This window comes from Lynx rufus, unplaced genomic scaffold (genome assembly GCF_022079265.1).
Source record: "Lynx rufus isolate CCGP_SWC_20201006 ecotype Redwood Valley unplaced genomic scaffold, mLynRuf1.p SCAF_2, whole genome shotgun sequence".
Classification (NCBI taxonomy): domain Eukaryota; kingdom Metazoa; phylum Chordata; class Mammalia; order Carnivora; family Felidae; genus Lynx; species Lynx rufus.
In genome coordinates this window covers 198,510,677-198,537,016 of record NW_025814834.1, presented here as the reverse complement: position 1 = coordinate 198,537,016, position 26,340 = coordinate 198,510,677, and the positions used below count along the sequence as shown (strand labels likewise).

At 51.4% G+C, this 26,340-nt stretch overlaps 1 protein-coding gene across 1 annotated transcript; it reads right to left on the bottom strand.

Moving 5' to 3' along the window:
• Positions 1-250: 250 nt before the first annotated feature.
• Positions 251-23,003, bottom strand: SPOCD1 (SPOC domain containing 1). Its single transcript, XM_047085006.1, has 15 exons — positions 21,663-23,003; positions 11,393-11,434; positions 10,452-10,628; positions 9,749-9,790; positions 9,565-9,625; positions 9,201-9,291; positions 8,300-8,459; positions 8,066-8,182; positions 6,415-6,540; positions 4,158-4,290; positions 3,787-3,928; positions 3,341-3,476; positions 2,497-2,586; positions 2,024-2,210; positions 251-1,032 (listed from the first exon to the last, which is right to left on the bottom strand). Exons 1-15 carry the CDS (start codon positions 23,001-23,003, stop codon positions 368-370), a joined length of 3,510 nt encoding a protein of 1,169 aa, XP_046940962.1. The 3' UTR covers positions 251-367.
• Positions 23,004-26,340: the final 3,337 nt, after the last annotated feature.

Genomic DNA, 26,340 nt, shown 5'->3' with positions numbered 1-26,340 from the left:
GAACCCACCATGGCAACAGCTGTGCCCAGGGGCACAGTGATGGTTCAGGATCTCAAGACAGGCAGCTGACAAGGCTGCCCTCTCCCTCCCCAGCACTTTAGCTCTGCTACATCTGTGTACATGAACTCAGACACACCTGCCCCGACCCATACCAGGTCAGGCCCAGGGTCCCTCCTGACCAGCCAGAAGATGCAATCTGACCTTTGCCAAACTCTTTATTGAACCAAAAATCAACACCAAGCGGACCGCAGAACAGAAAACTCCAAACAGCTGACCCTCCCTTTCTTCTGCCCCTCTCTCCCTGGAACAGCTCCGGATTCAGCACTGGGGAAGGAATCAAAGACTCTCTTCTGGTGGGTAATGAGGGTCAGGTCTCTCTGGGGAAGGAACACTCAGAGCCAGCTCCATCTGTAGGACCCAAAGAGTCAGGAGCTGGGCTTCGGGGCTCTGGAGCTGCAGGGGGCTGACCGAGTAGGCCGAGAATTCCAGGGGCTGCAGGGGACAGGGTAGGAGTTGGGGGAAGGATCTCCTGGCCTGGGGACCTCAGTGAGGCTTGGAGCTGACGGCTCATGGACACCAGGGATTCAAGATGTTGGAGCAGGGCCTGGTGGGGACAGGAGGCTCTGTGGAGGCGCCGGCCATGGCCAGATGGTACTGCTGAATAGGGGTGCCTGGATTGGCACCGGCCTGGCCTGGGGGGCCACTGCCCTCGCCCAGGACTCTGCCAGGTCTCAGGCTCTTCCCACAGTCTCCCCCTGCCTCTGGGTGGCCTCTCCCAAGCACAAATTCCCCTTGGAGCCAGGCTGCTATTGCCCTGGTTCTGCTGCAGAGTATCCCTTGGGGGATGGGACCCCTTTGGGGCCACATTGGGACTCCTGTGCTCAGACTGGTAGCATCTCATCTCCACTTTCCTGCTGAAGGAGACCATCTTTTGAACCTTCTGCCACAGAGGTCTGGACTCTGCTGTGTCTGGAAGCCCTGCCTTGGGGAGCAGCACAGCCAGCACCAGGCTTGAGTGAGCGGCTTCCAGGCCTGGGGAAAGAGGAAGCAGAGAGACTCAAGGCCTGGTAGGAGAGAACACACCATCCCTAGAAGCTGCATTGTGAGTGCAGCAGTAGGTCTATGGTTAGGTGCCAGGAAGAGCTTTCCAGCAGCGAGATGGGGGTCCAGTGAGGAGGAGGCTGAGCCCGTCTCAGGAGAGTCACTTTCAGCACGGGAAAGGGCTCACCTGCCTGAGAGTGGGGCAGTGAATGGTTTGACCTCAAGACTGTATGGATTCAGAATCTACCACACTGTCACCAGGAAAGGCAGCCCAGAAAGGCCAAGTGCTCTGCCTGGGAATGGGTACAGCGTACCCATTGACACCCCACCCCCACCTGAGGTGCTTTACTGGAGCCATGCCCTGGAGATACCCTCCTGGGCACAAAGGCCAACCTTGGCCTAGGGTAGTGGTGGTGAAAACATCCCTCCTTCCAGTCTTAGGTGATGTTTTGGTGGTGAAAACATCCTTCCTTCCTGTCCTTAGATGATGCTCTCAGTCGATTGTTTGTGGGTCCTGCCTCTGTCCCGCTGTGTCTGCATGAAAGTGGCTGTCCCATGAGTTTCTATTCAGGACGCCTAGTTGAAGGGTCAGTATGTGTTGTGTTCAAGAGCCCTGTTTCTGCAGCCAGGCTGCCTGGGTGTGAAGCCTGGCTCTGCTCCTGACTGGCTGAGTGACTCTGGACAAGTCATTTGCTTTCTCCCTACCTCAGTTTCCTCATGTGTGAAATCAAGAAACTGACAGTTACCGTTCTGATGGGGTTATTTTGAGGACTAAATGAACTAGTGTAAGTAAAGCTTTTAGAACACTGTCTGCCACACAGTAAGCAATATATACCTATCATTGTTGCCCCGCGTGCCCGTCTCAAGAGTTCCCTTCTAAGATGTGCCCTGCCTCCATGGCCACAGAGGTGACTGTCCACAATGCCCCATCTGGTCCCAGATGAGGGGAGGCAGGGACCGGCACGGGCATCAAGGCACTCACCGGGGCCTCCCAGAGAGCGCAGTCTGGCGGGCAGGGGCTGGAAGGCAGGCAAGGGCAGCAGGACCATCCCCACGTGTTCCACGGCTGCCAGGCCATGGCGCTGCTTATTGTTGAGGTAGGAGTAGAGCAGGCGGCAGTTCTGGGTGTCCCGAGCCCCGTGTGGGCACAGCCTGACCACGCAGATGTCCTATAGTTGAAGGAAGGGGAGTGGCTTTTGCAGCTGCCATCTTTTCCCCCTGAGAACACCCCTGGTCTCATCCAAGCCCCTGAGAACCCTGTGAGGATGTGTGTCCCCACTTTCCAGAGGAGGAACCAGAGAGACTTGCCCAGGGTCACAGAGCGTCTACAGTTATAGTGGGAACTAGACCCAGACACCCCGAACCAGGTCCCTGCCCTAGAGGAGGAGAGAGGGGAAGCACAGGGCTAAAGGTCCCGGGCCAGAAGGCAAGGGGGTGCCCAAGGATGGCAATTACCTTGGCCTCGGCTGGGCAGATGTTGGCCAAAAGATCCCAGACAGTATTGGAGGGAATGCAGCCTGCTGAACGGATCACTTCGGGCAGGGCCTGGGGGCAGGTAGGATGGCCAGTCAGCCCCCTAGCTTCCCACCCACTTAGGGTGTACTCAACACCAACCACCACGAAGCCACAGCCTTCAGTGAAGAGGACGGACAGGCAGTACACCAGGACCCCAAGAAGGTCAGTGACTGCCCAGGAAGCCCCGATTGCCCCTGGAGGCCTACAGCCTATCCTGGCCAGGCTCCTACAGCTCCTCAGAAGGCCCTTCCTCCCTTCTTGAACCTCCCACCCACATCCAGTGGTTCAGCTGATCATTCAGTCACTCAACAATCACTCCTAAAGCTCTCCCCTGGATCAGGGAGGCACCAGACTGACTCCTCTCCCAGGGCCCTCTTGCATTATGCCTTGGGTTACAGGGAGTCCTTGACCCATGTGTGTGTCTGCAGGAGTGGGGCTGGCGTCTCATTTGCCCCATGCCTAGTACAGTGCCAGGCACAGAGAGGGTCCCAATGCCTTGTTTTAGAATGAGGGAGTGAAAGAAAGAAAGAAAGAAAGAAAGAAAGAAAGAAAGAAAGAGGAAGGAAGGAAGGAAGGAAGGAAGAGAAAGAAAGAAAAAGGAAGGAAGGAAGGAAGGAAGGAAGGAAGGAAGAAAAAGGAAGGAAGGAAGGAAGGAAGGAAGGAAGGAAGGAAGGAAGGAAGAAAGAAAGAAAGAAAGAAAGAAAGAAAGAAAGAAAGGGGTTGTGGGTAGCTGACTGGGCTGGCCAGGGTGGGAGGGAGACCCTGGAGAGCAGGGCTGGGGTACCATGAGGAGCTGACAGCTGTTTCCAGAGACCAGCTGGGCCTTGGCCCTGAACCGCTTGATGGAGAACATGTCCAGCGCTCCCTCCCAGGGCGGCTGGCTGGGCAGGGCCTTTGTGGGCCCGGCAGGCATCTGGAGCCTAGAGAGAGGGACAGAGAGACAGGGCCAGGCAGAGCAGGTTATCAGGACCTCCCTCAGCATCTCCCTACTTTTCAGAGAAGGTCCTGTGTTCCCAGTGTGTATGCTGGAACACCAGTCCAAGCACGGCCTGGTGAGGGGGAACCGGCAGACTGCAGCGACTGGTTCCAATGTACCGATGAGGAAACTGAGCCCCACAGCGGAAGCAGGATTTGCCCAAGGCCATAGACAAAGAAAAGTCCACGCTGTGTCTGCCTCCCCAGCAGGTGCCCTCCCCCCCACTGACCCTCTCCCACCCCCCCGCCCCACACCTGTCCTGGAGCTGTGTGGGAGGCTTCTCCCTGGTTTGGGGCATCGCTGGAGAGGACACCAGGGTTGGGCTTGGGGTTCTCTGGAACCCTATCCTCCCAGTGGCTTTGAAGGAGGCTGGCAGTTCACACGAGGGCTTCCAGTCTACAAAGAACAGAGGCAGAAGCTGAAACAGGAACAGGCAGCTAGGTGAAGCCAGGCCAGGGCTTTAGAACCAGGCTTTGACCCAGGTTCTCTTCGAGGTGACCTGGGACACAGATATGCCCACCCTGCCACCTTCTCCCCAGGCCATGAGTCCCTGCTGCTGCTGAGCCCCACACTCAGCCCCAGCCTGCCCACCACCCCTGCACCCATCCCGCGCCCCCGCCCCAACCCATGCAGATGCGGCAGCTGGGGTCCAGGAAATGGTGCTCATGCTGCTCCGTGGTGTCCTCGTACTGCTCCGTGGTGTCCTTTGACGTGGCAGGCAGGGCCAGTGGGCTACTGTCTACAGACACCATGGGTCCCTAGGAGGCACAGCGGGAGAGAAGGATGGGCTGGGGAGGCGCTAAGGAAGTCAGCAGCTCTCCAGGCCCAGGGAGCCTCAGGGATAGGGTTTCATTTTTCCAAATAAGACGTTCTTTTGCCATAAAGGTACTAAGAACTTGTTAAAGAAAATATAGAAAATTCGAAAATTACCAAAAAAAATAAAAATCACCTCTTGTCCCACTCGTCAATGACAGTAATTGGTATTCTGGGTATTCCTTGTAACAGTTTTTCTATACCCAGGGCTTTGGGGATTCTTTGACTAAAATAGCTGGGATCAAATATTCAACCTGTATTCTCACCGTGCCACGAATGATCGCACAGGCGCCTGCCACGCACACACGGACCATACACACTGTGGACCGTCGTGTACACATCTCCTCTATCGCTGGATGGTGGGATCATTCCCAGATCCTCACCATTGCTAACAGTACTGAGGACATCCTTATGCAGAAAGTATTTTCCTAAACTTTCAACCATGTCCTCAGGACAAGGTTTTAGAAGCAGAGGACAGAATCAGGGAGAATAAACATTTTAAAGGCTTTCGATGCCCACTGCCGAATCACCTTTGTCCCTCATAATAGAAATGGCTTTTTAAAAAAAACATTGCTTTGGGGGCACCTGGGTGGCTCAGTCACTTCAGCAGCCGACTTCAGCTCAGGTCATGATCTCATGGTTGGTGGGTTCAAGCCCCCCGTCTGAGCTGTCTGTGCTGACAGCTCAGAGCCTGGAGCCTGCTTCAGATTCTCTCTCTCTCTCTCTCTCTCTCTCTCTCTCTCTCTGCCCTCTCCCTGCTCACTCACTGTCTGTCAAAAAAATGAATAAACATTAAAAAAAAAATTTTTAAAGCACAAATATTGCTTTAGGAAGATTTTTAAAGATTTTTTTAAACTCTATTCTTGCCTTATAAACCACCTCCAGAGTTGCACCAAGGCACAGGCTTTGGAGTCGGGCAGCTTCAGATCACAGCCCCCCGTGACCAACTAGAGTGACCTCATGACCAACTAAGTGACCCTGGGCAAAGGGCTTCAGGGTCCTCATCCAGGAAACTGGCATCACCTACCCTGTGGGTCACTGTGAGATCTGAATGAGGCTCTGTTTGTAAAATGGGCACTTAGCAGGTGCTCGATAAGGAGTAAGATGTGATTCTGTGTTATTCTCCCCACCCCTACTCTGCCTCTGTCTCCCTAGCGAGCACTTCTTTCTGGGTCTTCAGTTCCTACCTCTATGCTTGGGTTCAATTTACTTAGAAAGCACAGGCTGGTTTGGGTTGGGGACTCCTTCCTGCACAGGCCGCAATTCTGGAGGCTGGCCTGGTTATCGGTTTGCAGCGGGTGGGGGAGCGGGAGTTTTCATCTGTCATGTTCACTGCCATTTCCCCCATGAACAAGGCTCAAGGGGCCTGGGCTGTCCATCCTGGACACGTAGCTGATTAGAGTCGGGTGAACATCTGACCCACCGAACACCCAAGCAGAGCCACAGGGGCCTCCCGAGAGTGACTGAACTAAGCCAGGGGGGCGTTCTGATCGTCTGCGGGAGCTGAGCTGATGAGTTCACTGATTTCAGGGCTGCCGAGCCACCATGTCGGGCCCCATGCAAGATGGAGGGGCAGAGGGGAGGAAGGACAGGATGGACACGAGGACGGAGCGGATCCCCGGCGACAAGAGGGGCTCCAGATGGGTCTCTGCCTGCCCGGAGCACTGCTAAGCCCTGCCACGCCACCGGAGAGAGCAGGGCTCTGTCCTCCGAGAACAGTCCGAGAACAGCCACTGCCTCAGGGCAGCCCTCCTGTTTCCCAACCAGAGACCTGGTGGGAATGGCTGAGGTTGGGAGAAGCTGCAGTGATAAGACTTAACCACCACTCCCGTGGGGCGCCCTGGCGTTAGGCCGGAAGGAGGGGACCGGCGCCGAGAAGGCCCGGACAGGCCATGCCAACAGGTCAGTTCCACCCCGCGGAACTGCGGTAGCGACCATCGCCTCGCTCACCAAGCGGACCCTGGGCCTCACGGTCATCAGGTGACTTGCTCAAGGCCACCCAGCTGCTGAGGTGAGCGGTGGGACCCTGGGCACGAGCCCCATCAGTGCCAGGTCAGGCTGTCGCTTACCATCAGATCCTCCAGGGTCAGCGTCTGGTCCCCGTCCCGCGGGATCTCGACTTCACCCTTGTGGGTCAGTTTGAACGCCGGGAGGCTGCACGGCTTCTTCTGTTGCTGCTCAATGATCTCCAGGCCCTGGTGGGGGCCAAGCCGCCCAAACTCAGCCAGGCCAGGAGGTCTCAGGCCCCCAAGATATTCATACTCCTCCCACATGGCCCCTCTTCTGTGGGTCCCCTTCCTCTCCCTTCACGGTTCTGCTTCCACTATCCCCCTTCCCTAACAAGCCCTCTACCCTCAGCCCTACTGCTCCCATATTCCACTCAGCCACCCTCCAAACTCAAGCCCTGCCTCCTCCAGCAAGCCTTCCTGAACTTCACCTCCTCCTACAAGTCAGTTCTGCCTCCCACCGGACCCCAGCTTCTGTCCTGGGAAGAGTACAGTGCAGTCCAAGAGTGCAGGCTCTGGAGCACCAGCTGGGTCGTTACTAGAAACCCTCAAGGCAATCTGGTCCTGGGCAAGCACTTCACTGCTCTGAGCCTCGACTTCTCTGTTTTCTAGGAATTAAATTAAGAGCATTAGGTTAAACAGTGTATGCAGAATGCTCGGCTGGAGCCAAGCTCACAGTAAATGCTGCCTGTCATTCTTATTGCTGATCAATATCATTCTATCTGAAATGTTTCCTGGAAGCCTGGAGGAGGTCTCATCCTCCCTGGCAGGGCTGGCTTCATGGGCGAGGGCTCCATGCTGTTGCACGCGGTGCTGCACTTCATTGGGGTCCCATATGTCATGCGGCCGCCATCTTGAAATTCTTAATAGTTGTTGAGCAAAAGGCCACATGCTTTTGTTTTGGACTGCACCCTATAAGTTACGTAGCTGTTCTGCTCCTGGTCCCCCACAGGCTCCTGCACAGAAGCTCAGCCTACAGTGGACAGAGTCACCTAGTGGATTCTAGGTGAATCTAATCAGCCCAGTGTCTTCCAGAACAGGGGCCTCAGCACCCCACTCCACCCCACTGGCCTACTCCCTAGATCAGCCCCCTCTCTTTCATGGGCCACCAGCAAGCATTGTGCAAACATTCCCCAAAGCCGACTCAGTGCCCACACCTTCCAGGTCCCTGAGCAGCCCCCAGGAAGGGAGAGAGACACAGACACAAGGTATACGGGGACATGACTGTGAAGCGTGAGGGCTGGGGGGTCCCTCGCCCAGCCTGAGGCACCAGGAAGACTTCCAGCCTTTTCGAGGGCTTCTGAGGCTGAGATGGAAACAGAGGAACCCCAAGGGGTCTACCCCATCTATGGTGGATGACAATCCTGGATTCCAGACTTCAGACCATCATCCCCAGTACCCTCACCCCTGCCCCCAGCTTCACAGAAAAGCAAGTGGAAGATGACACCTCTCAGGGTGTCACCTCTCTCAAAGCTTTCCACCCCAACCCCTTTCCATTTCTGCCTCTTTTTTTTTTTTTTTTTTTGGTGGACAGAGTCTCTTTGACTTTCTCCCTGCTGCCCGCTCTTTCTTCCCACTTCCTCCTTTCTGTTTCTGTCTGTCTCGTGCTCCCCGTATCTCATTCACTGTCCACCTCCTCACTGTCTCTGTCCTGCTACATCCTCTCCCCGTGTCCCTCCCACATCACCTACCCTGACTTGACCCAGCGGCTCACCCTTTTCTCCTCCTGGTCCCGCCAGCGGGCCAGCTCTTGGGGGGCCAGCTGGGTTGAGCTCATCCGCACCAGGCCGTGGGGGGTGACATCGCCCTGAAGCACTTTGAGAAACAGGTCCTGCAGGGGCAGGTTGGGGGGGCTGCACCACACTGCTCCGGGAGCCCCCACCCCAACATCCCGCCAGGGCTTCCGGCCTCCGAGGGAGGGTGTGGCCTAGCCCAAAGTGCAGCTCACCGGATTGCGGGGGTCACGCAGGTTGAACAGCAGGCTGCGGTACTTGGTCTTGTAGCGGCAGTTGGTGGCTTGTGTCAGGTCGAAGAGGGCTGCCTCAATGTCAGCAGCGATGCCCCCCACCGCCTCCTCACTCAGCACCAGGTCTGGGAGCTCCCGGAGGCTGCGGGAGGGCAAGGGTGGGGCCATGACTCTGAGCCGGTGAGGAGAGTATGGAGCAGGGTCTGGACCGACTGCGCTTTCTATCCTGGGCATTTTCCTATATATACACACATTTATTCTCACCCCAACTTCGTGAGGAAGCAGTGTTATCATTCTGCACTTACAGATGGGGTGAGTGAGGCTCAGAGAACATAAGCGGCTTGCCCAAGGCCACACGATCAGTGGCAAAGCCAGATCTGACGGCTCAGCCCGCGCTCCATCATTGGCCAGTGGAACTGGGATGGAGAAAGCCTGGGGAGAAGGGTAGAGCATCAGTCAGGCAGGGGACAGAGCCCTGGCCCTGAACATAACACGGACTCTGCCACGGACCTGCTGCGTGGCCTTGGCAAAGTTCTACCCTCTCTGAGCCTTGGTCTCACCCTTGTAAATGAGAGCTCTGGGCTCAGATCTGAGATGCTCCCAACAAAGGCTCACCGCGTCTGGAAGCATTTGCTGTGGGTGACAAGCGCAAGGACATGAGCAGCAGCAGTGGTTTCATGGGAGAGCATGACCCTGAAGCCAGAGAGACTCGCGTTCAAATGTCAGCTCTCCACCGGCTCGCCGTGTGGGCAAGTGACCTCACGGCTACAAAAGGGGATTAGTCATACATTCAGAAGCCCTGACAACATGGCATGGAACCTGGGAGGTGAGGACAGCTGTGAGGATATCATGGAAGTCAGGGGAGCGGGGAGCGAGGCCTTACCGACTCCACAGCACCTCCCGCATGGCGTGGACCACAGCGCCCCGTACCCCGATATCCAGGGATAGCTTCTCCTGTTGGGGCTGAAGCTGAGCTGTGGGGAAAGAGAGTCACGAACTCCCGTGGGATTCTTAGGAGCAAGGGGAGGGAGCGACTCGATGCTCAGTCTCAGGGACCTGAGATGTCTGGGATCCAGCCCCAGGCAGCCAGTCCTCTGGTGAAGGACTCAGGTTGATGGGAGCAGGGGCAGGGGTGAGAGGGACGAGTCCTAGCAGGGGCTGGGGCCAGAAGCTGGGCATGAGGCCCCGCCACACCCCAGCAGGTCCCTAAAAGACCAGCTGCTGCTAAGGCCTCCATGGCCCCTCACCTGAGTCCTCCCTCCAGTCTGGTTCAACAGGCTCCTCCTCTTCGGGCTCCCCTGGGCCGCCCTGGAGGGGAGGGGAGAGGAACTAAGGCCACACTCTGGGAGCAGCCTCCCGGCACCAGGGGGCCACTGCTCCCCCAGCCACCTCCCCACCTTCTCCCCAGTGGGCAGGAGAAGCAGCACTCACCCCAGGCCATTCGGCACAGGCCTCCTGAACAGGAGCCCCTTCCTGCAAGAGAAAGGGGATATGGAGAAGTGGGGGGGGGGTCCCTGAGGGGAAAGGAACGACTCCTCAGATGGCAGAAGAGGTCAGAGGCCACCAGAAGCCCATGCTGTCCCTCCTGAGGGTGGGGGCTAGAAGACCTTACCCGCCGGTCGGCCAGGAACAAAGGTCAGTGACTGCCCCCTCTCCAGATGCCCTGGAGGCTCAGCCCCCACCCCTGCTCCCGTCAAGGTCCTGAATTCAGCTGTGCAGGAGAAAGCGCGCACAGGCCCCACTAGCCAGCCAAGTGAGGGTCTCACCTGTCTCTGGCTATTATGTTCTGTGTGGCCACAAGCAAGTCACCCCATGTGTGTGGGAGGCAGTGACATCTCTGTGAAGCAGGGAGGAAATCTCAGCAGGGAGTAGGGAGCATTGCCTGTGTAAAGAACCTGTTCTGGGGCGCCCGGGGGGCTCAGTCGGTGAAGCGTCTGACTTCAGCTCAGGTCACCATCTCGCGTGTTCGTGAGCTCGAGCCCCACATCCGGCTCTGTGCTGACAGCTCGGAGCCTGGAGCCTGCTTCGGATCCTCTGTCTCCCTCTCTCTCTGCCCCTAACCCACTCATATTCTGTCTCTCAAAAATAAATAAACGTTAAGAAAAAGAAAAAGAAAAAAGAACCTGTTCTGTACCTGGCATCCAGTGGGGCCTCGGGCCACGGGCCTTTCCTTCCTTCTGGACCTCTGGACAGGTGATACAGAGCTGGCCTCCATCATGTTCTCCAGAACCTCCAGCTTTGGATGCTGTGGCTCCCCTGCCTGGCCACAGCTGATGGCCCCCAGGAGATGGACCACTGCCCCGGATCCAAGCTGCAGGGGAGGAAAAGCACTTCAGAACTGAGCAGCACAGGCCCTTCGGAGGGCCCGTTTCACACTGTCACTCTCCCCTATGGCACCGTAAGCCAACATGAGGACAGAGAATATGTATGTCCTGGGCCCGATGCCTAGAAAAGGCCTGACACAAAGTAGCATTCAAGAAATGTTTTGCTGACTGCATGGCCTCTGTCCCAGGAGAGGAGCCTGTCTTCATTTTTATCCTTTCACCTTCCCTCCTCAGCCCCAGCCTTTTATGAGCATCTCAAGGTGCAAAATGGATTTGGGGCTTCTTATGAGCTGTAGAATCTATCCTGTTCCCCTTTTTACTTTGGCTGCCAGGAAGCTCAGCATTAACTTTGGGTCCAGCAGTTGTACCTTTCTGGGATTGGTAGAGAGTAAAGGTTGTCATACCAAGATTTCTCCTTCTCTTTCCCCTTTTCTTTCTTACTTTAGGCTTTTATTCCATTACAAGTATGTTTGATTTCTTCTAATCTATTGCAAACCACGGAGAACTATTGTAAAAGCAGATGTGTCTGAAATCTAATCTTTGAATGAATTATCACGAATGGTCAGGTTCCAAAGCGTGGGGAAACTGGAAGTCTGAGGTTCAGCATCGTAGGGAAAGGGGAGTGCTGCAAGGCTCTGGAGGACAGCAGGCCAGGGGGGCTGGGATTGCCTCTAGTGTGGAGGATCCCTCCCACCCCACCGAACGTGAGGAGAGGGAGGAGGAAGAGCAGAAATAAAAAGCAAAAACCTACGTAACACACATGCTTCACCCCATGGGGCATTTTCATTTCCTCCTTGGAGAGAAAGGATGCAGAGATTAGGATTCAAAGGACCAGTGACCCCACTGCAGATAATTCACAAGAAGACACTCACACAAAGGTGTGAAAGATGTTCAGTGTCACAAACAAAAACCCCGAATGAGTACCCTCCAATGTCCATCAAAGGGGGAATGGTTAAGAAACCGTGATACAGCATACTATGGATTCGAAGTGGCCATTACAAAGAGTGAGTCATGGGCGCCTGGATGGCTCAGTCGGTTAAGCATCCGACTTCAGCTCAAATCATGATCTCATGGTTCGTGAGTTCAAGCCTTGCATCATGCTCTCTGCTGTACAGAGCCTGCTTCGGATCCTCGGACCCCCTCTCTCTCTCTGCCCCTCCCCTTGTGCACACGCTCTCTCTCTCTCTCTCAAAAATAAACATCAAAGGGGCGCCTGAGTGGCTCGGTTGGTTAAGGGTCCGACTTCGGCTCAGGTCATCATCTCACAGTTCGTGGGTTTGAGCCCAGTGTTGGGCTCTGTGCTGAAGGCTGGGAGCCTGGAGCCTGCTTCGGATTCTGTGTCTCCTTCTCTCTCTCCCCCTCTCCCACTTGCACTGTCTCTCTCTGTCTGTCTCAAAAATAAACAAACATTAAAAAAATTAAAACATAAAAAATCAACATTAAAAAAAGAATGAGTCATAATAAAAACTTCTAGTTTTTCATCAGAGGCTTATAAAGTAGCTGTCCCTGAAGAAAGCACATCACACATGATCTTATTAAGGTCTCAGATCAACACCATGAGGTATGTACCATTTCCATCCCCATTTTACAGATGAGGAAAACTGAGGGTCAGAGAGGATACGAAAAGTCCCACAATTACTAAGCAGCAGAGCGAGGGATTAGAGCCTGTGTCTGTCTAACTCAAGCCCAGGCACTGAACTGCTGCTCTACGTGGACAGCACTGACAGATGTGGAAAGATTCGTGGAAAGATGTCAAGGCATAGAATTTGGAGGAAAAAAAAAAATAGGTTACAGAGCAGTATCTGTTGCATAAGCCCATTTATGTAAATACATATTTATAGACGCATAATGGAGGTTATCTCTGGGGAACGAAATTCCAGAGGGACTTTCACTTTCTGCTTGTAGACACTTGGGTATTTATGTGACTCAAAATGAGCACGTATTTCTTTTATAACCAGAAACATATTTTTTAAATATAAAAGCAAGTTTAGAACAATGCGTGTAGTGTGCTGCCATTTGCGTTAAAAGCGAAAGAATTTTTAAATTTGTGTTTGCTTGAATCTGCATAAAATATCTCTGGAAGTATCCACAAACCTAAAAACAGAGGCTGCCGGTAGGAAAGGGACAGGGAGCTCAAAAGGAGACTTTTCACTTTTTTTTTTTTTTTTTAACCATGGGAATGAATCAGCCTTTCAAAAAAGTAAATTAGAAAAAGGGGGAGGGGGGGAAACGGGACATCTGGGAAGGAAAGCAGGAAAGATATTGAGAACAGTCCTCCCTGGCTTAAAACTTTTTGACTGGCCCCTGTCTCAGGGGTCTGCACACCCACATTCTAGGCTCCGGAACAACAGGCAGCTGAATCCGACCAGCAGAGAACTTTAGATACTGGATTTATCAGACTAGAATACAAAATACATGTAATATGTTTAACAAAAGAAGGAGTCAAATATATGAGTGAAGGGTAAAACAGTATCAAACAATAACCAAGCAGATTTGGTTGGAAACCAAACACAACTTCTGGAAATAAAAACATAATAACCGTCAGAATTTAAGACTCAGTATCTAGACGGGGCGCCTGGGTGGCTCAGTCGGTTAAGCGTCTGACTCTTGATTTCAGCTGAGGTCATGATCTCACGGTTCGCGGGTTTGAGCCCCATTGGGGCTTTGTGCTGACAGCCTGGAGCCTGCTTGGGATTCTCTCTCTCCCTCTCCCTCTGCCCCTGCCTCACTCAAGTGCTCTCTCTCTCTCTCTCTCAAAATAAATAAACATTTTTTAAAAACCCAACTCATGGGGCGCCTGGGTGACTGAGTCAGTTAAGTGTCCAACTCTTGGTTTCAGCTCAGATCATGGTCTCATAGCTTCATGGGTTCGAGCTCCGCATCAGGCTCTGCACTGACACCGTGGAGTCTGCTTGGAATGCTCTCTCTCCCTCTCTCTCTGCCCCTCCCCCACTCGCGCTCTCTCTCAAAGTAAATGCATAAACTTAAAAAAAATTTTAGGGGCGCTTGGGTGGCTCAGTCGGTTGAGCATCCAACTTCGGCTCAGGTCATGATCCCGCCGTTCGTGTGCTGACAGCTCAGAGCCTGGAGCCTGCTTCAGATTCCGTGTCTTCCTCTCTCTCTGCCCCTCCCCTGCTCACACACACCCACTCTCTCTCTCTCTCTCTGAAATAAATAAACATTAAAAAAAAAATTTTTAACCCAAGTCATTAAGCTCACTACAGTAATAGATTAGAGAATAAAAATCGTATGATTATCTCAAAAAATGCCGAAAACATATTTGGTCAAATGTACTGTCCATTCAGAATAATGAGCAAACCAGCAATAGAAGGGAGCTTCCTTAACTTGATAAAGGGCATGTTATATAAACACATGGCAAACATACTCTGGTGAGATGACCACATTTCCTGGAAAGTCCAGAACAACACAAGGGTCCCTATTAGCATCACTTCTTTCCAACATTACATTTCTTCTTGAAAAGATTTTTATTTTGTAATTTTTTTTTACCATTTTATTTTTAAGGAACCTCTACACCCAACATGGGGCTCGAACTTACAACCCCAAGATCAAGAGCTACACACTCCACCAACTGAGCCAGCCAGGCACCCCTAAAAAAATTTTTTTAATACATCACAAGTGAAATAATAGATAAATTATAAAATTAAGAATTTCTCCAGCAATTCTATCTCCCTTCAATCCCACTTTGATTCAACTGCCACTTCTCAGCAGAGTAGACACAGAAGAATTGAAAGCACAGACTTGAACAGATATTTGTTCCTAGCAGCATTATTCACAATAGCTGCAAGGTAGAAACCACCCAAGTGTCCACGGACAGATAAACAGATAAACAAAATGTACTCCAGGCAAGACAACGGAATATTATTCAGCCTTAGGAAGGGATGGAATTCTGATACATGCTTACAGCATGAAGCTTGAAGACATTACGCTAAGTGAAATAAACCAGTCACAAAAGGACAAGTATTGTACAATTCCATTCATATGAGGTACCAAGAATAGCCAAATTCATAGAGACGGAAAGTAGAACACTGGTTATCAGGGGCTGGGGGAAGAAGGGAATGGGGAGTTATTACTTAACGGAAGTTCAGTTTGGGAAGATGAAAAAAGTTCCGGGGATGGATGGTGGTACTGACAGCGCAACAGTGTGAATGTAACTCAAAGCCACTGCGCTGTATACGTAGATATGGTTAAAATGGTACATTTTACTAAAATGCAAAAAACTTTAAATAATGAAGAATTTCTGTCCATCAACAGATACTATAAGGCAAGCAAAATGTGAGCAATATTTTGGAAGGATACAGAACATAGAACTGACAAAAGGATAGTATCCAAAATATATCAAGAACTCCTACCGATCAAAAAGGAAAAGTTAGGGGCGCCTGGGGGGCTCAGTCAGTTGTCGGACTTCGGCTCAGGTCATGATCTCATGGTTTGTAAGTTCGAGCCCTGCGTCAGGATCTGTGCTCACAGCTCAGAGGCTGGAGCCTGCTTCAGATTCTGTGTGTGTGTGTGTGTGTGTGTGTGTGTGTGTGTGTGTGTCTGCCCCTCCCCCACTTGTGCTGTGTCTCTCTCCACCTCAAAAATAAATTTAAAAAAATTTAAAAAATTTTTTTTATAGACGAAGTATGGAAACAGCCCAAATGCCCATTGATGGATGAATGGATAAAGAAGATGTGTTTGTATTACTCGGCAATCAAAAAGAATGAAATCTTGCCATTTGCAACTACGTGGATGGAACTGGAGGGTATTACGCTAAGTGAAATTAGTCAGTCTGAGAAAGACAAAAATCATATGACTTCACTGATATGAGGACTTTAAGACACAGAACAGATGAACACAAGGGAAGGGAAGCAAAAATAATATAAAAACAGGGAGGGAGACAAAAGAGAAGAGACTCATAAATATGGAGAACAAACAGAGGGTTGTGGGGGGGGATGGGCTAAATGGGTCAGGGGCATTAAGGAATCTACTCCTGAAATCATTGTTGCACTATATGCTAATTAATTTGGATGTAAATTCAAAAAATAAAATTAAAATAAAAAAATAGAATCACAGAGATATAAGTACAGAGACTGTATCAGAGAATAAAAAGAGAAGAGGCAAGGAGAATACATTGGAGGCAATAGTAGAAAGGGGGCAAGTGACTTTTACCAGGTTTCTGATGGGAGTTTGGGATGCTATGGTTCGTCTTGATGGAATTATCCAGGGGATCTGTGGCTCTTGGGATCTGTCTGGGCTAGACTTAAAGATTCAGGGGCGATGTATTCTCCCAACTAGAGCACTCGAGTAAAAGTTCTGCCATAATAGAGTTTGACAGAGTTCAGAAGTATAATCCCACCATATGTTACCAAGAAATCTTACTGGGCCTCACTGTTCTATCTTTATTCTTCTTTTCCTTCTTCCTTTTATTTTTTCTTTTAACAAATCACTTTGAGGGGCACCCGAGTGACTCAGTCAGTTAAGCGTTTAACTTCAGCTCAGGTCACGATCTCACGGGTTGTGGGTTCAAGCCCCGCGTCGGGCTCTGTGCTGACAGCTTCGGAGCCTGGAGCCTGCTTCGGATTCTCTGTGTGTCTCTCTCTCCCTCCCCTGCTTGTGCTCTCTATCTCAAAAATAAATAAATATTTTTAAAATTTTTTTTTAATTTTTAAAAAGGAAAAGTTAAACAACCAAAACAAAAAAATTTTTGGCAAAGACTTAAGAGGAATGCCCAAAATGTATGCAAAGATTCTCCTTAATATAGGGAAATGAAAATAAAAATTGAAACAACATTGAGACACTAGAGCATATTCCCACGGTGGCAAACATTGAAGTCTGATGATATCAGGTGTTGGTGCAGATTTGGAGCCACTGGAATTTATACACTGCTGGTAGGAGTATAAACCGTTTTAACCACTTTAAAAAACATCTGGCATTGTTTAAGGAAAGTTGAAGACGTGTATACCTTATAACCTAGCAATTCCACTCCCAGGAATATTCCACGGAGATACTCTTGCTCGTACGTACCCAGAAACATATACAGAACTGTTCATCATAGCAGCACCAGATGGAACAGCAAAAAAATTCAAACAACCCAAATGTCCATATGGAGTCAATAAATAAGTCATAGCAATATCCATGCAATGGGACACTTGCTGCCAACATCTAGGATCTGTATAATCTCGGGGAAATTGCTTAATCTCTCTGTGGTTCAGTTTTCTTATCAGTAAAACAGGGATAATACCAGTTATCCACTTCACAGGGTTGATGCAAGGTTCTTAGAACAGGGCCTGGAACACAGCACGCTGTCTCTGTCAATGCTGATGTTAAGATTCCCTACGGGCACCTGGGTGGCTCAGTCGGTTAAGCGTCCGACTTCAGCTCAGGTCACGATCTCGCAGTCCGTGAGTTCGAGCCCCGCGTCAGGCTCTGGGCTGATGGCTCAGAGCCTGGAGCCTGCTTCCGATTCTGTGTCTCCCTCTCTCTCTGCCCCTCCCCCGTCCATGCTCTGTCTCTCTCTGTCTCAAAAATAAATAAATGTTAAAATAAATAAATAAAGATTCCTTGGCTCATGCCCTGAGAGATCCCTTCCGGGTACTCGACCACACTTAAGCTCCCCACTTCCATTCCAGCAATGTTGTCCTTGCTGATCTCCCCACCTCACTCCTCCCCTCGAGACCCGACCCCATCTACTGCTCCACTCCCGTAACACTCCAAGCTGCCTTCTGCCTGTGTACTTTTGCCCATGCTCTGCCCTCTTCCTGATATGTCCTTCTTACCCTTCTCTGCCTGCTGAACACTTACTTCCTTTGCCCAGACCCAACTCAGGCAGCCCGCTCCTCCACCCTACCCTACCTCAAACCCTCCCACCCACCATTCCCCAAGGTAGACTCAATTGCCCTCTGGGTATCTAAGGTCTGCCGGGCCTCAGTCCCTACCTCTGGTTACTTGTTCACCACCCCCCATTGGACCATGAGATCCCTGGAGGAGCCCCCCTGCTTGTTAAACAAATTATAATAAAGTCCCATAAAAATCCAAACCCCATAGCCTGGCTCAGAGCACAGGCTCTGGAATCCCACGGGCCTGGATTCAAATACTGGCTCCACCACTTACTTGCTGTGTGACCTTGACTGAGTCACTTAACTTCTCTGAATCCCGAACAGGAGTATTAACACTCATATTTATTTATTTATTTATTTATTTATTTATTTATTTTTGTTTTTATTTTTGTTTTTATTTTTTTAAAGGAAACTGGTTTTGGTTTTTTGTTTGTTTTGTTTTAAGGTTTACTCATTTTTTTTTTGTGAGAGAGAGAGAGAGAGAGAGAGACAGAGCATGAGTAAGAGAGGGGCAGAGACAGAGAGAGACACAGAATCTGAAGCAGGCTCCAGGCTCTGAGCTATCCGCATAGAGCCTGATGCAGGTCTCGAACCCACAAACTGCAAGATGGTGCCCTGACCCAAAGTCAGACACTCAGCCGACTGAGCCACCCAGGCGCCCCTTAACACTAACTTTTAATGCTGCTGGGAGGATTAAATATGAGATGGTAACATCATGTGAAGTTCCTGGTATGCACGCTCTCACTGGTAAGCACCCAGTAAAAAAAGAGCTGTTCTTAGGTTACCACCTGCTAGAAAGACAGGCTCCTCTCGCACACATCCCGACACTTGGAAGCTGCAGACAGCGTACCTGAGCCTGGACACCTGGGCGGGGCCAGAGGTACCCCCCCCCCGGTTCTGGCGAGCAGAGCAGGGGTGGCCCTGGCAAAGCTGCCCTCCCCACATCACCTGCTATTCCATCGGCAAAGCGGCTCCAGACCTCACTGGCCAGGAGCTCAGGACAGAGCCCCTGTATTTCACACCAGAAGAACACAACACAGCCAGCCTCTCATACCTGATTCCCATTTCATAGAGGAAGCCGCTATGACTCCGAGAACAGACATCTCCCATCGCAAGTGACCCTGTAGTGCGAAGCAGAGACTAATCTCGAACCCACCTGTCAGCCCCCAGCACGAGCCAGGCTGCCTCCAGCAGAAGGTGCTAGGTCACTGCAAGGGTCCCAGACCGGCTGGACTCTCTGCCCACGCTTGCCCGCACCCCACGCAGCCCTGACCTCAGCCACCCATCCGTCCCTGTCACAGCCCCCTCTCAATTCTTGGCCTGAAGCTGGGAACCAGTTGCCATAGCAACGGGTTGTTTGGGAAGCTGTCCGGCGGAGTCGAGTCGAGGATGGGGCCCGGAGGGGGAGGCAGCTGTGGGCTGCTTCCAGTCAAGGCAGGTGGGCACCTGGCGCCACCACAGAGCTCAAGCAAGCCCCTCAAAACGCTTCAGGCCCCGGAATCCTAATTCTGGGCATCTGGCCCAAATAAATCACCTGAAATGGGGAGAAACCAGATGCACAGGGACGTTCACCCCAGCGTGGCTTAGAACAGCACAGCACTGTATATGTCAATGATAGGTAACATTTTGGAGTGTTTGCCTTGTACCAGGCACTGTGCTAAATGCCAAACACGTGTCACCTCGTTTGCTCCTCACCGCCACCCTATCAGGTAAGTACTTTTAACACCCCCCCGCTTTTGCGGATGAGGAAATAACGCTCAGAGAGGTGAAGCCACTCGCCTAGGTCGTTCGGACAGTGGCAAAGCCAGGACGGAACGCCAGCCTGTCAGCATCCAGGCTCCGTACTCTTAACTACACGACGGCAGTCGGAAATGAGAAAAGGAAGTCCCAGCCCATCCTCTGGTCACACCAGCGCCTGTAGCTGTGACAAATATGTCTGCAGCCTGCTAGGATACAGGGCTCGGGGAAAGCACAGATTCGACAGAACAATACGTACCGACTTGGAAAGATCTCCAAATGCTACAATGCTTGAAAAATAAACAAAGTACAAATCCCAGAACAATGAAGCATAGTATGAGCTTATTTATATGTGTGTAATAGATAGAGGTAGATGTTCATAAAAGGACACGGGGGGGGGGGGGGGGGGGGACTCCAACCGTTAACAGCGATTATCTCCAGACGAAGGGCAATGAGGCCTGAAAGCATTCAAAGGGACTTCCTCTTTCTGTGTTAACAAATTAATTGTGAAAAAAAATTTTTTTTCTTTAAGTAAGCTCTACACCCAACGTGGGGCTTGGACTCACGACCCCAAGATCAAGAGTCGCCTGCTCTACCAACCGAGCCAACGAGGCAGCCCCACTGTGAACATTTTTTTAAATACCAAAAAAGCCGAGTTATACATCGGACATGTGATCCCATTTCTAGGTAAAGAAAAGATATGTATGCACAGAAAAAAGACGAGAGGAAGGACATCGCAAAAAGTTGGCATCGTGGTTTTTTTTTTTCTTATCTTCTATGATAAACACATGCGTTTTTTTATTAAAAATTGTTTTTGAGCGATGTTTACAAAAACAAGGTAATAGTATTCTAGTGCAATTGTAATACCAAATAGTGGTATATCACACAGCAGCTCATGTGCTCCTTTCCCAGTTTTCCTAATTTGCTGTTTGGCCCTGAACTAGTCATTTCACCTCTCTGAGCCTCAGTGTCCACATCAATAAAATGGGTATACATCAACAGCCCCTACCTCATAGCATTGTTAAGAAGATAAAGTGCTTAAAAAAAAAAAAAAGACGACGACGACAAAGTGCTTACCAGCACATGGTAAGCAGGCCAGATACCATGATGCCGACAGGAAAGCTGCACAAACAGGCAGTATGGTGAGCTCTCAGGGTTTATACACTGGCTACGTCAATTACCAGAGGTGTGATCTTGGGCCAGTTACCTTACCTCTCTAGGCATCATGGGAATATTAAATCAAAAGTACCTACAACACATAATACATATTCAATGAATGTGATAAAACTTCCACTATGTAAGAAATATACACCAAGGGGCGCCTGGGTGGCGCAGTCGGTTAAGCGTCCGACTTCAGCCAGGTCACGATCTCGCGGTCCGTGAGTTCGAGCCCCGCGTCGGGCTCTGGGCTGATGGCTCAGAGCCTGGAGCCTGTTTCCGATTCTGTGTCTCCCTCTCTCCCTGCCCCTCCCCCGTTCATGCTCTGTCTCTCTCTGTCCCAAAAATAAATAAAAAACGTTGAAAAAAAAAATTAAAAAAAAAAAAAAGAAATATACACCAAAAGCAGGAGCGTCACCTTCTGCCTTTGGTGTAGAAACATGTTAGCTATGATTATTAATAAAATAACGATTATTCTAATTAAAGAGCAATGGAGAGAGAAGCAGTGAATACGGGGGGAAATGGCTGGGCATCGACTCTCTCACTGTGTGAGATTGGAGGAGTTTGTTAACTGCCCCGAGCCTCAGTTTCCCCATCTGGAAACATGTAGCTAATGCCCATCTTTTAGGGTTATTGTTAACACTAAAGCAAACGCAAATTTAACATACATTAAGTAATTTACTTTGTGCCTTACGCTGTGCTAGGCGCATTATTTTCCACCATCATCTCACGTAATTCTTAGAACAACCCCTATTAAATTGGAACTACTGGGGCACCTGGGTGGCTCAGTCAGTTGAGCATCCGACTTCAACCCAGGTCATGATCTCCTGGTCTGTGAATTCGAGCCCCGTGTCGGTCTCTGTACTGACAGCTCAGAGCCTGGAGCCTGCTTCCGATTCTGTGTCTCCCCCTCTCTCTGCCCCTCCACCACTCATGCTCTGTCTGTCTCTCTCAAAAACTAAACATAAAAAAAATACATTTAATTAGAACTACTATCCCCTTTTCACAGATGAGGAATCTTCAGCTAAAAGATATTCCAAGGCTACTCAGCTAGGAAGTGGACAGAGGCAAGATTTAAACCCAGGACTCACCAACTGCAAAAGATGTCAGCAAATGTAGTTCATCTTCTCTTTCCTGACACAGTGGGTCTCAGTTTACTCATAACATAGGCGTGAAGGATAATGTCCATTAAGAACCTCTGTAGCTCACCTCTATTAAACTCCACCGCCAAGCATGGTGTGTTAAGACTGGCCAAGCCCTTCCTATCCCAACCTCTCAGACTCAACTTACCAGTTTGGGGAAGCTTCCTGGGCTGGATTCCTCCGGCTGGTCCCAGCTGGAGTTGTCTGTGCCCTGGTGCTGGGCATGGGGCATTGGGCCCCTCCTCAACCTCCTAGCACACTTGGATCTTCTCTGCCCCACGGATGGGCCTGAGCGAGCTTTGCTGGCTGCAGGCTCCAGGGAGCTGGCAGGGGCGTCGGCGGGAGCAGGGAGTCCTCGCCCCAGCCTCCCTCTGGACTCTGGCTGAGCCTTGACATCTAGCTCCTCCTGGTTGTGCGAGACAGCAGGCCCGTCATCACAGCCGGCCCCGACTATGCGCTCAGCTTCTTCCCACTCTGTGAAAGCCTTTCCAGGCACTTCCAGGCACAGCACAGAGCTCTGTGGAGGATCCCGGGCAGCTGGCCCGAGGGACAATCCTCCGTCCAGCAGTGGGACCCCGACAGGGTCGGAGGGGCTCACCGGCTGGGCCCCATTCCCCGCAGTGGGCAAATGTTCAAACTTCTCAGTCCCCGAGACACATCCCACACAACTGCCACCTGGATCTCCAGGCCCAGACCCAGTGTCCTTGGAAGAGAGAGGACTGCAAAGGTCTCCCAGGGACTCCCAGTCAGCACCTGGTGGGGGGCCTCCCACACACTGGGGGTTGTCCCCACCAGGGGACCACAAGAAGCCCCCCTCCCCACCCTCTGAGTGGGCCTCACACTTCCTGTTTTCCTTTCTTGCCCCCACAGGGGCTGGGCCTGGTGAGGACGGCAGGCTCCTTTTGGGGGGCTCCTCTTTGCTGAGGGTGGGGCTTCTCTCATCACGCCCTGGAGAACTCCCACCTCCTCTGGCCTCTCCTGGCTGGGGGCAGCTTGTCTCCTCCAGCCCCGCCAGCCTCTCCCTGCCAACCAAAGCTCTCTCTGGGAGACCCACAGACGTGCCATGAGGATTCCCGGGCCGACTTTCAGCTAAGATGTCGTGCAGAGAAACCTGGAGCCTCTTGGAGGCCCGAGTCCTCCCCTGAGCAGGCACTATGGGCAGCTGGAAGTGGGGCCCGGGGACAGGCACCAAACCCTGGCTTTGTCTCATGGCTCGCAGCTCCAGGACCATCAAGTGGGCCTCCGCCTCCAGGCTGGCCCCAGGAGCACCCCCAGCCTGGGAGCCGGCACCTCGATGGGTCCTTCCCCTCAGGACCCTTTTCCTGCTGCCAGCCCAGACATGGGCCCCAGAGTTCACCCCTGACACGCGTGGCCTGGGGCCTGACATGGAGCTGGCTTCTTTCACATCCTCCTGGAAAAGCCCACGGCTGTTGAGACTGACGGCAGGGTCCTCTGTGCTGGAGCCCTCTGCAGCCCCCTCCTGAGACATGTCTGTCCACCTACAGGGGCCCAAAGCAGAACGCAGGCCCTGTGAAGAGACAGAGGAGACCCCATCATGCAGTGTCTGGCCGCCAGCCCATTCAGGACACCAGGCCAGGGGGAACCTGGGGGACAGCCTCCCCTCCAGGTGGAGGCCCCGGGGGCCCTGCCGACTCTGAGGCCTGGCGGCCACAGGGAGACAGCACCCAGCGATATAAGCACCCCAGCAGGGCCTGGAGCCCCAGGTGAGGGAGGGGAGGCCCGCCATCAAACCGGGTTGAGCGACAGCGACGCTTCAGGGCTTCCCATCTCCGAGAGTTCACGCTTTTGCTTAACGGGGCTGGAGTAATAAAAGTGCCATTTCTTAATCACCTACTACGTGCCTAATTTCATTTCATGCCGGCAGCCACAGGTGAGGAAACTGAGACACGGGGACGTTTAGCGACTCACCAAAGGTCAGGACACGCAGATAGGGGAGGAAGAGCGGGGCTTCTCCCCCCCACCCAAAGCCCAGCTCTAAACCACTGGGCAATGAGCAGTGAGTGGGAATAACTCCCTTCCCACCCATCCCGTTCCAGTAGATACGACTTCCAGATTCCCAGGCCTGACCTGGACGGTCCCCCACGGCCCAACGCGTCCAGAAGCTTTCACCTGGGCTCCGCGAGCTCCCCCACCCCGGCTTCCACCCCCGGACTGGGCAGGAGCTGGGGTCACGTGAGGCGGGGAGCCCCGGGTGAGGGAGGGAGGCGGGGCCTCTGAAGACGCGCCGTGGACGCCACCCCAGGCGTGCTGGCGTCCTGGCACCGGCAGGGGGCGCGCTCTCCCTCTCGAGGGCTTCCCGGCGGAGGCGCCAATCCCTTGGGCTCCTGGGCGGCGACGGGGGGGGGGGGGGGGGGGGGGCGCCTGAACCAGAGATCAGAATCGAAGGACCTTGAATCTGACCGTTTAAACTTGGTCCTAGGGCCATGGGGAGTTACCGAAAGTTCCTGAAGCCTGAGGGAAGTCAGAGTCACATTTCTGCCTAATTCTTTGTTATTTTAATCATCTCAAATGTAAAAATATAATTCATATAGGTGAAAATGCACCTCCAAGCCCAACCGAAAGGTTAGAAATAAAAAGCTTAAACGTCCTCTCACATCCCGACTCTTGGGAGCCACCTTCCTTTCTTGTACCATATTTGTTGTCGTTTTAGTTTTTTATTTATGCGACTTTCGTAACCGTGAATAATATTCTCCTACTCTGTTGCTAGGCTTATTCATGTTAATGGTATCAATTGGACCGGGGCACCTGGGTGGCTCAGTTGGCTGAGCGTCCAACCTCAGCCCTAGTCATGATCTCCTGGGTCACAAGTTCGAGCCCAGCGTTGGGCTCTGTGCTGATAGCTCAGAGACTGAAGCCTGCTTCTGATTCTGTCTCCCTCTGTCCCTCCCCTGCTCACGCTCTCTTTCTCTCTCAAAAATACGTTTTAAAAAACGTTAAAAAAAAAAAAGTATCTATTCACTCCCTGCTGTGGTGATTTCATTACCTGTGTTCCTTTCTCCCCCCGCCCCGCCAGTTTTTCTTTTTTGTATTTATTTTGTTATTGTTTCTATCGAACGCTATCACGGCTTTGAATAATAGTCTTAAATGTCCATCTCTCCCTTAGTTTGCATCGCTTGACTCTCTCTGTGAAATGAATAGCGCCCCCTCCCGGCTGCTGCCCTTCCCCCAGCGTCTCACCTTTTACTTTTGCTTTAAGGTTTGTAGCACGTCCGCCCCAGCCTGTAAAGATAATTCAGTTTGCCATACTTTGCCTGTAGATTGATTCTTAACATTAAAACCATATGACATTTATGACATTACAGCTATGTAAATATTTTCACTGAGGGCCTAGGGATTTGATAGACATCACCGAGAGGGAAATGGAATCGGCCAGCCCTAAACCTGCACCACGTGAGGCCAGGAGAAGCTTTTGGGTCAGTGGAATACTCCAGTGCAGTTAGAGTGAGCGCGTTAGGTCTCTATATCAACATGGCTGTATCTCAGACACATAATGTTGAATTTAAAAATCAAGATAATGTTAATAGGAAGGAAACTGAGTGCCAGGCGTATGAGAACTCTCTGTACTAATCTTCAATTTTTTTTTCTATACATCTAAAACTCATAAAAAATAAGGTCTACTATTTTTAGACCTTAAATAAGGGGCACCTGGGTGGCTCAGGCTCGATTGGACGTGGGACTTCGGCTCAGGTCATGATCTCACTGTTCATGGGTTCGAGCCCGCGTCAGGGCTCTGTGCTGACGGCTCAGAGCCTGGAGCCTGCTTCAGATTCTGTGTCTTCCTCTCTCTCTGCCCCTCCCCCGTTCGTGCTCTGTCTCTCAAAAATGAATGAACATTAAAATTGAAAAAAAATTAAAACGTCAAAAATAAGGTCTACTACAAAAAAGAAAAGAAAAAAAGAATGTGTCGTGTGATCCATACCGAAAACTGTCATGATCTGACTGTTAGAGTCACAGACGATGTAGGAGTTGAGACTGGATGTCACTAATTACATCCGACTACCACTCAAAAAGAAATGATTTTTAAGTGAAAAGACCTCCCACTATGGAATGCTCCAGTCCTGATGGTAGAGACTTGACCTTGAAACAATGTAAAGTGTCGATTTAATGGTGTGAGCTTTCCTTGCCTCTTTCTTTACTATGTCAGCTTTTACCTCATGTTTTTCAAATCCACAGTGATCCGTAATAACTTGAAACTATAGAAATCAGTATTCAGGGCAGAAAACAGAAACCACTCTTGGTATCTGAAGCATAAGGAGGCGTTGGGTGTTTACCAGGTGCCTGGAGGGGTGGCAGGAGTGCACTCTGGGCTGGGCTCAGGGACACCACCGCTAGAGCTGGCTAAAAATACAGCATGGTGGTAGCGAGCCAAGACTGGGACAGAGCACGGCAGCTGCTGCCACGGCCCCCCAACATTCGCAACACTAGAGGCCAGACATGGACACGGAAAAACCCAGCGGCTCTCCCACTGAGCTTGTGAGCAGTAATGACTCAAGGAAGACGACAGTGGCCTCTGCCTGTCATCTGCCTTCCGGATCTTGCACGGTGGCAACCAGTGCTGGAAACTAATCGACACTTGGAGCACTTAGCTGTAAGGGATTCTGGGAAATAATTGTCAGCTTTCCTTCCTCTGCAGGATAAGAAGGCACACCGGCAGGTGGGAACAGATGCAGAGTGAATCAGTCCATTTTGTCCTCCACTGTATTTTTAATTATTTTTCACCTACTTGATCTGCTTCTAAGCAGCTACTAAGCACCTGCTTGATCTGCTTCTAAGCGTGTGTTTTTAAATCTCACGCTATTATCGTG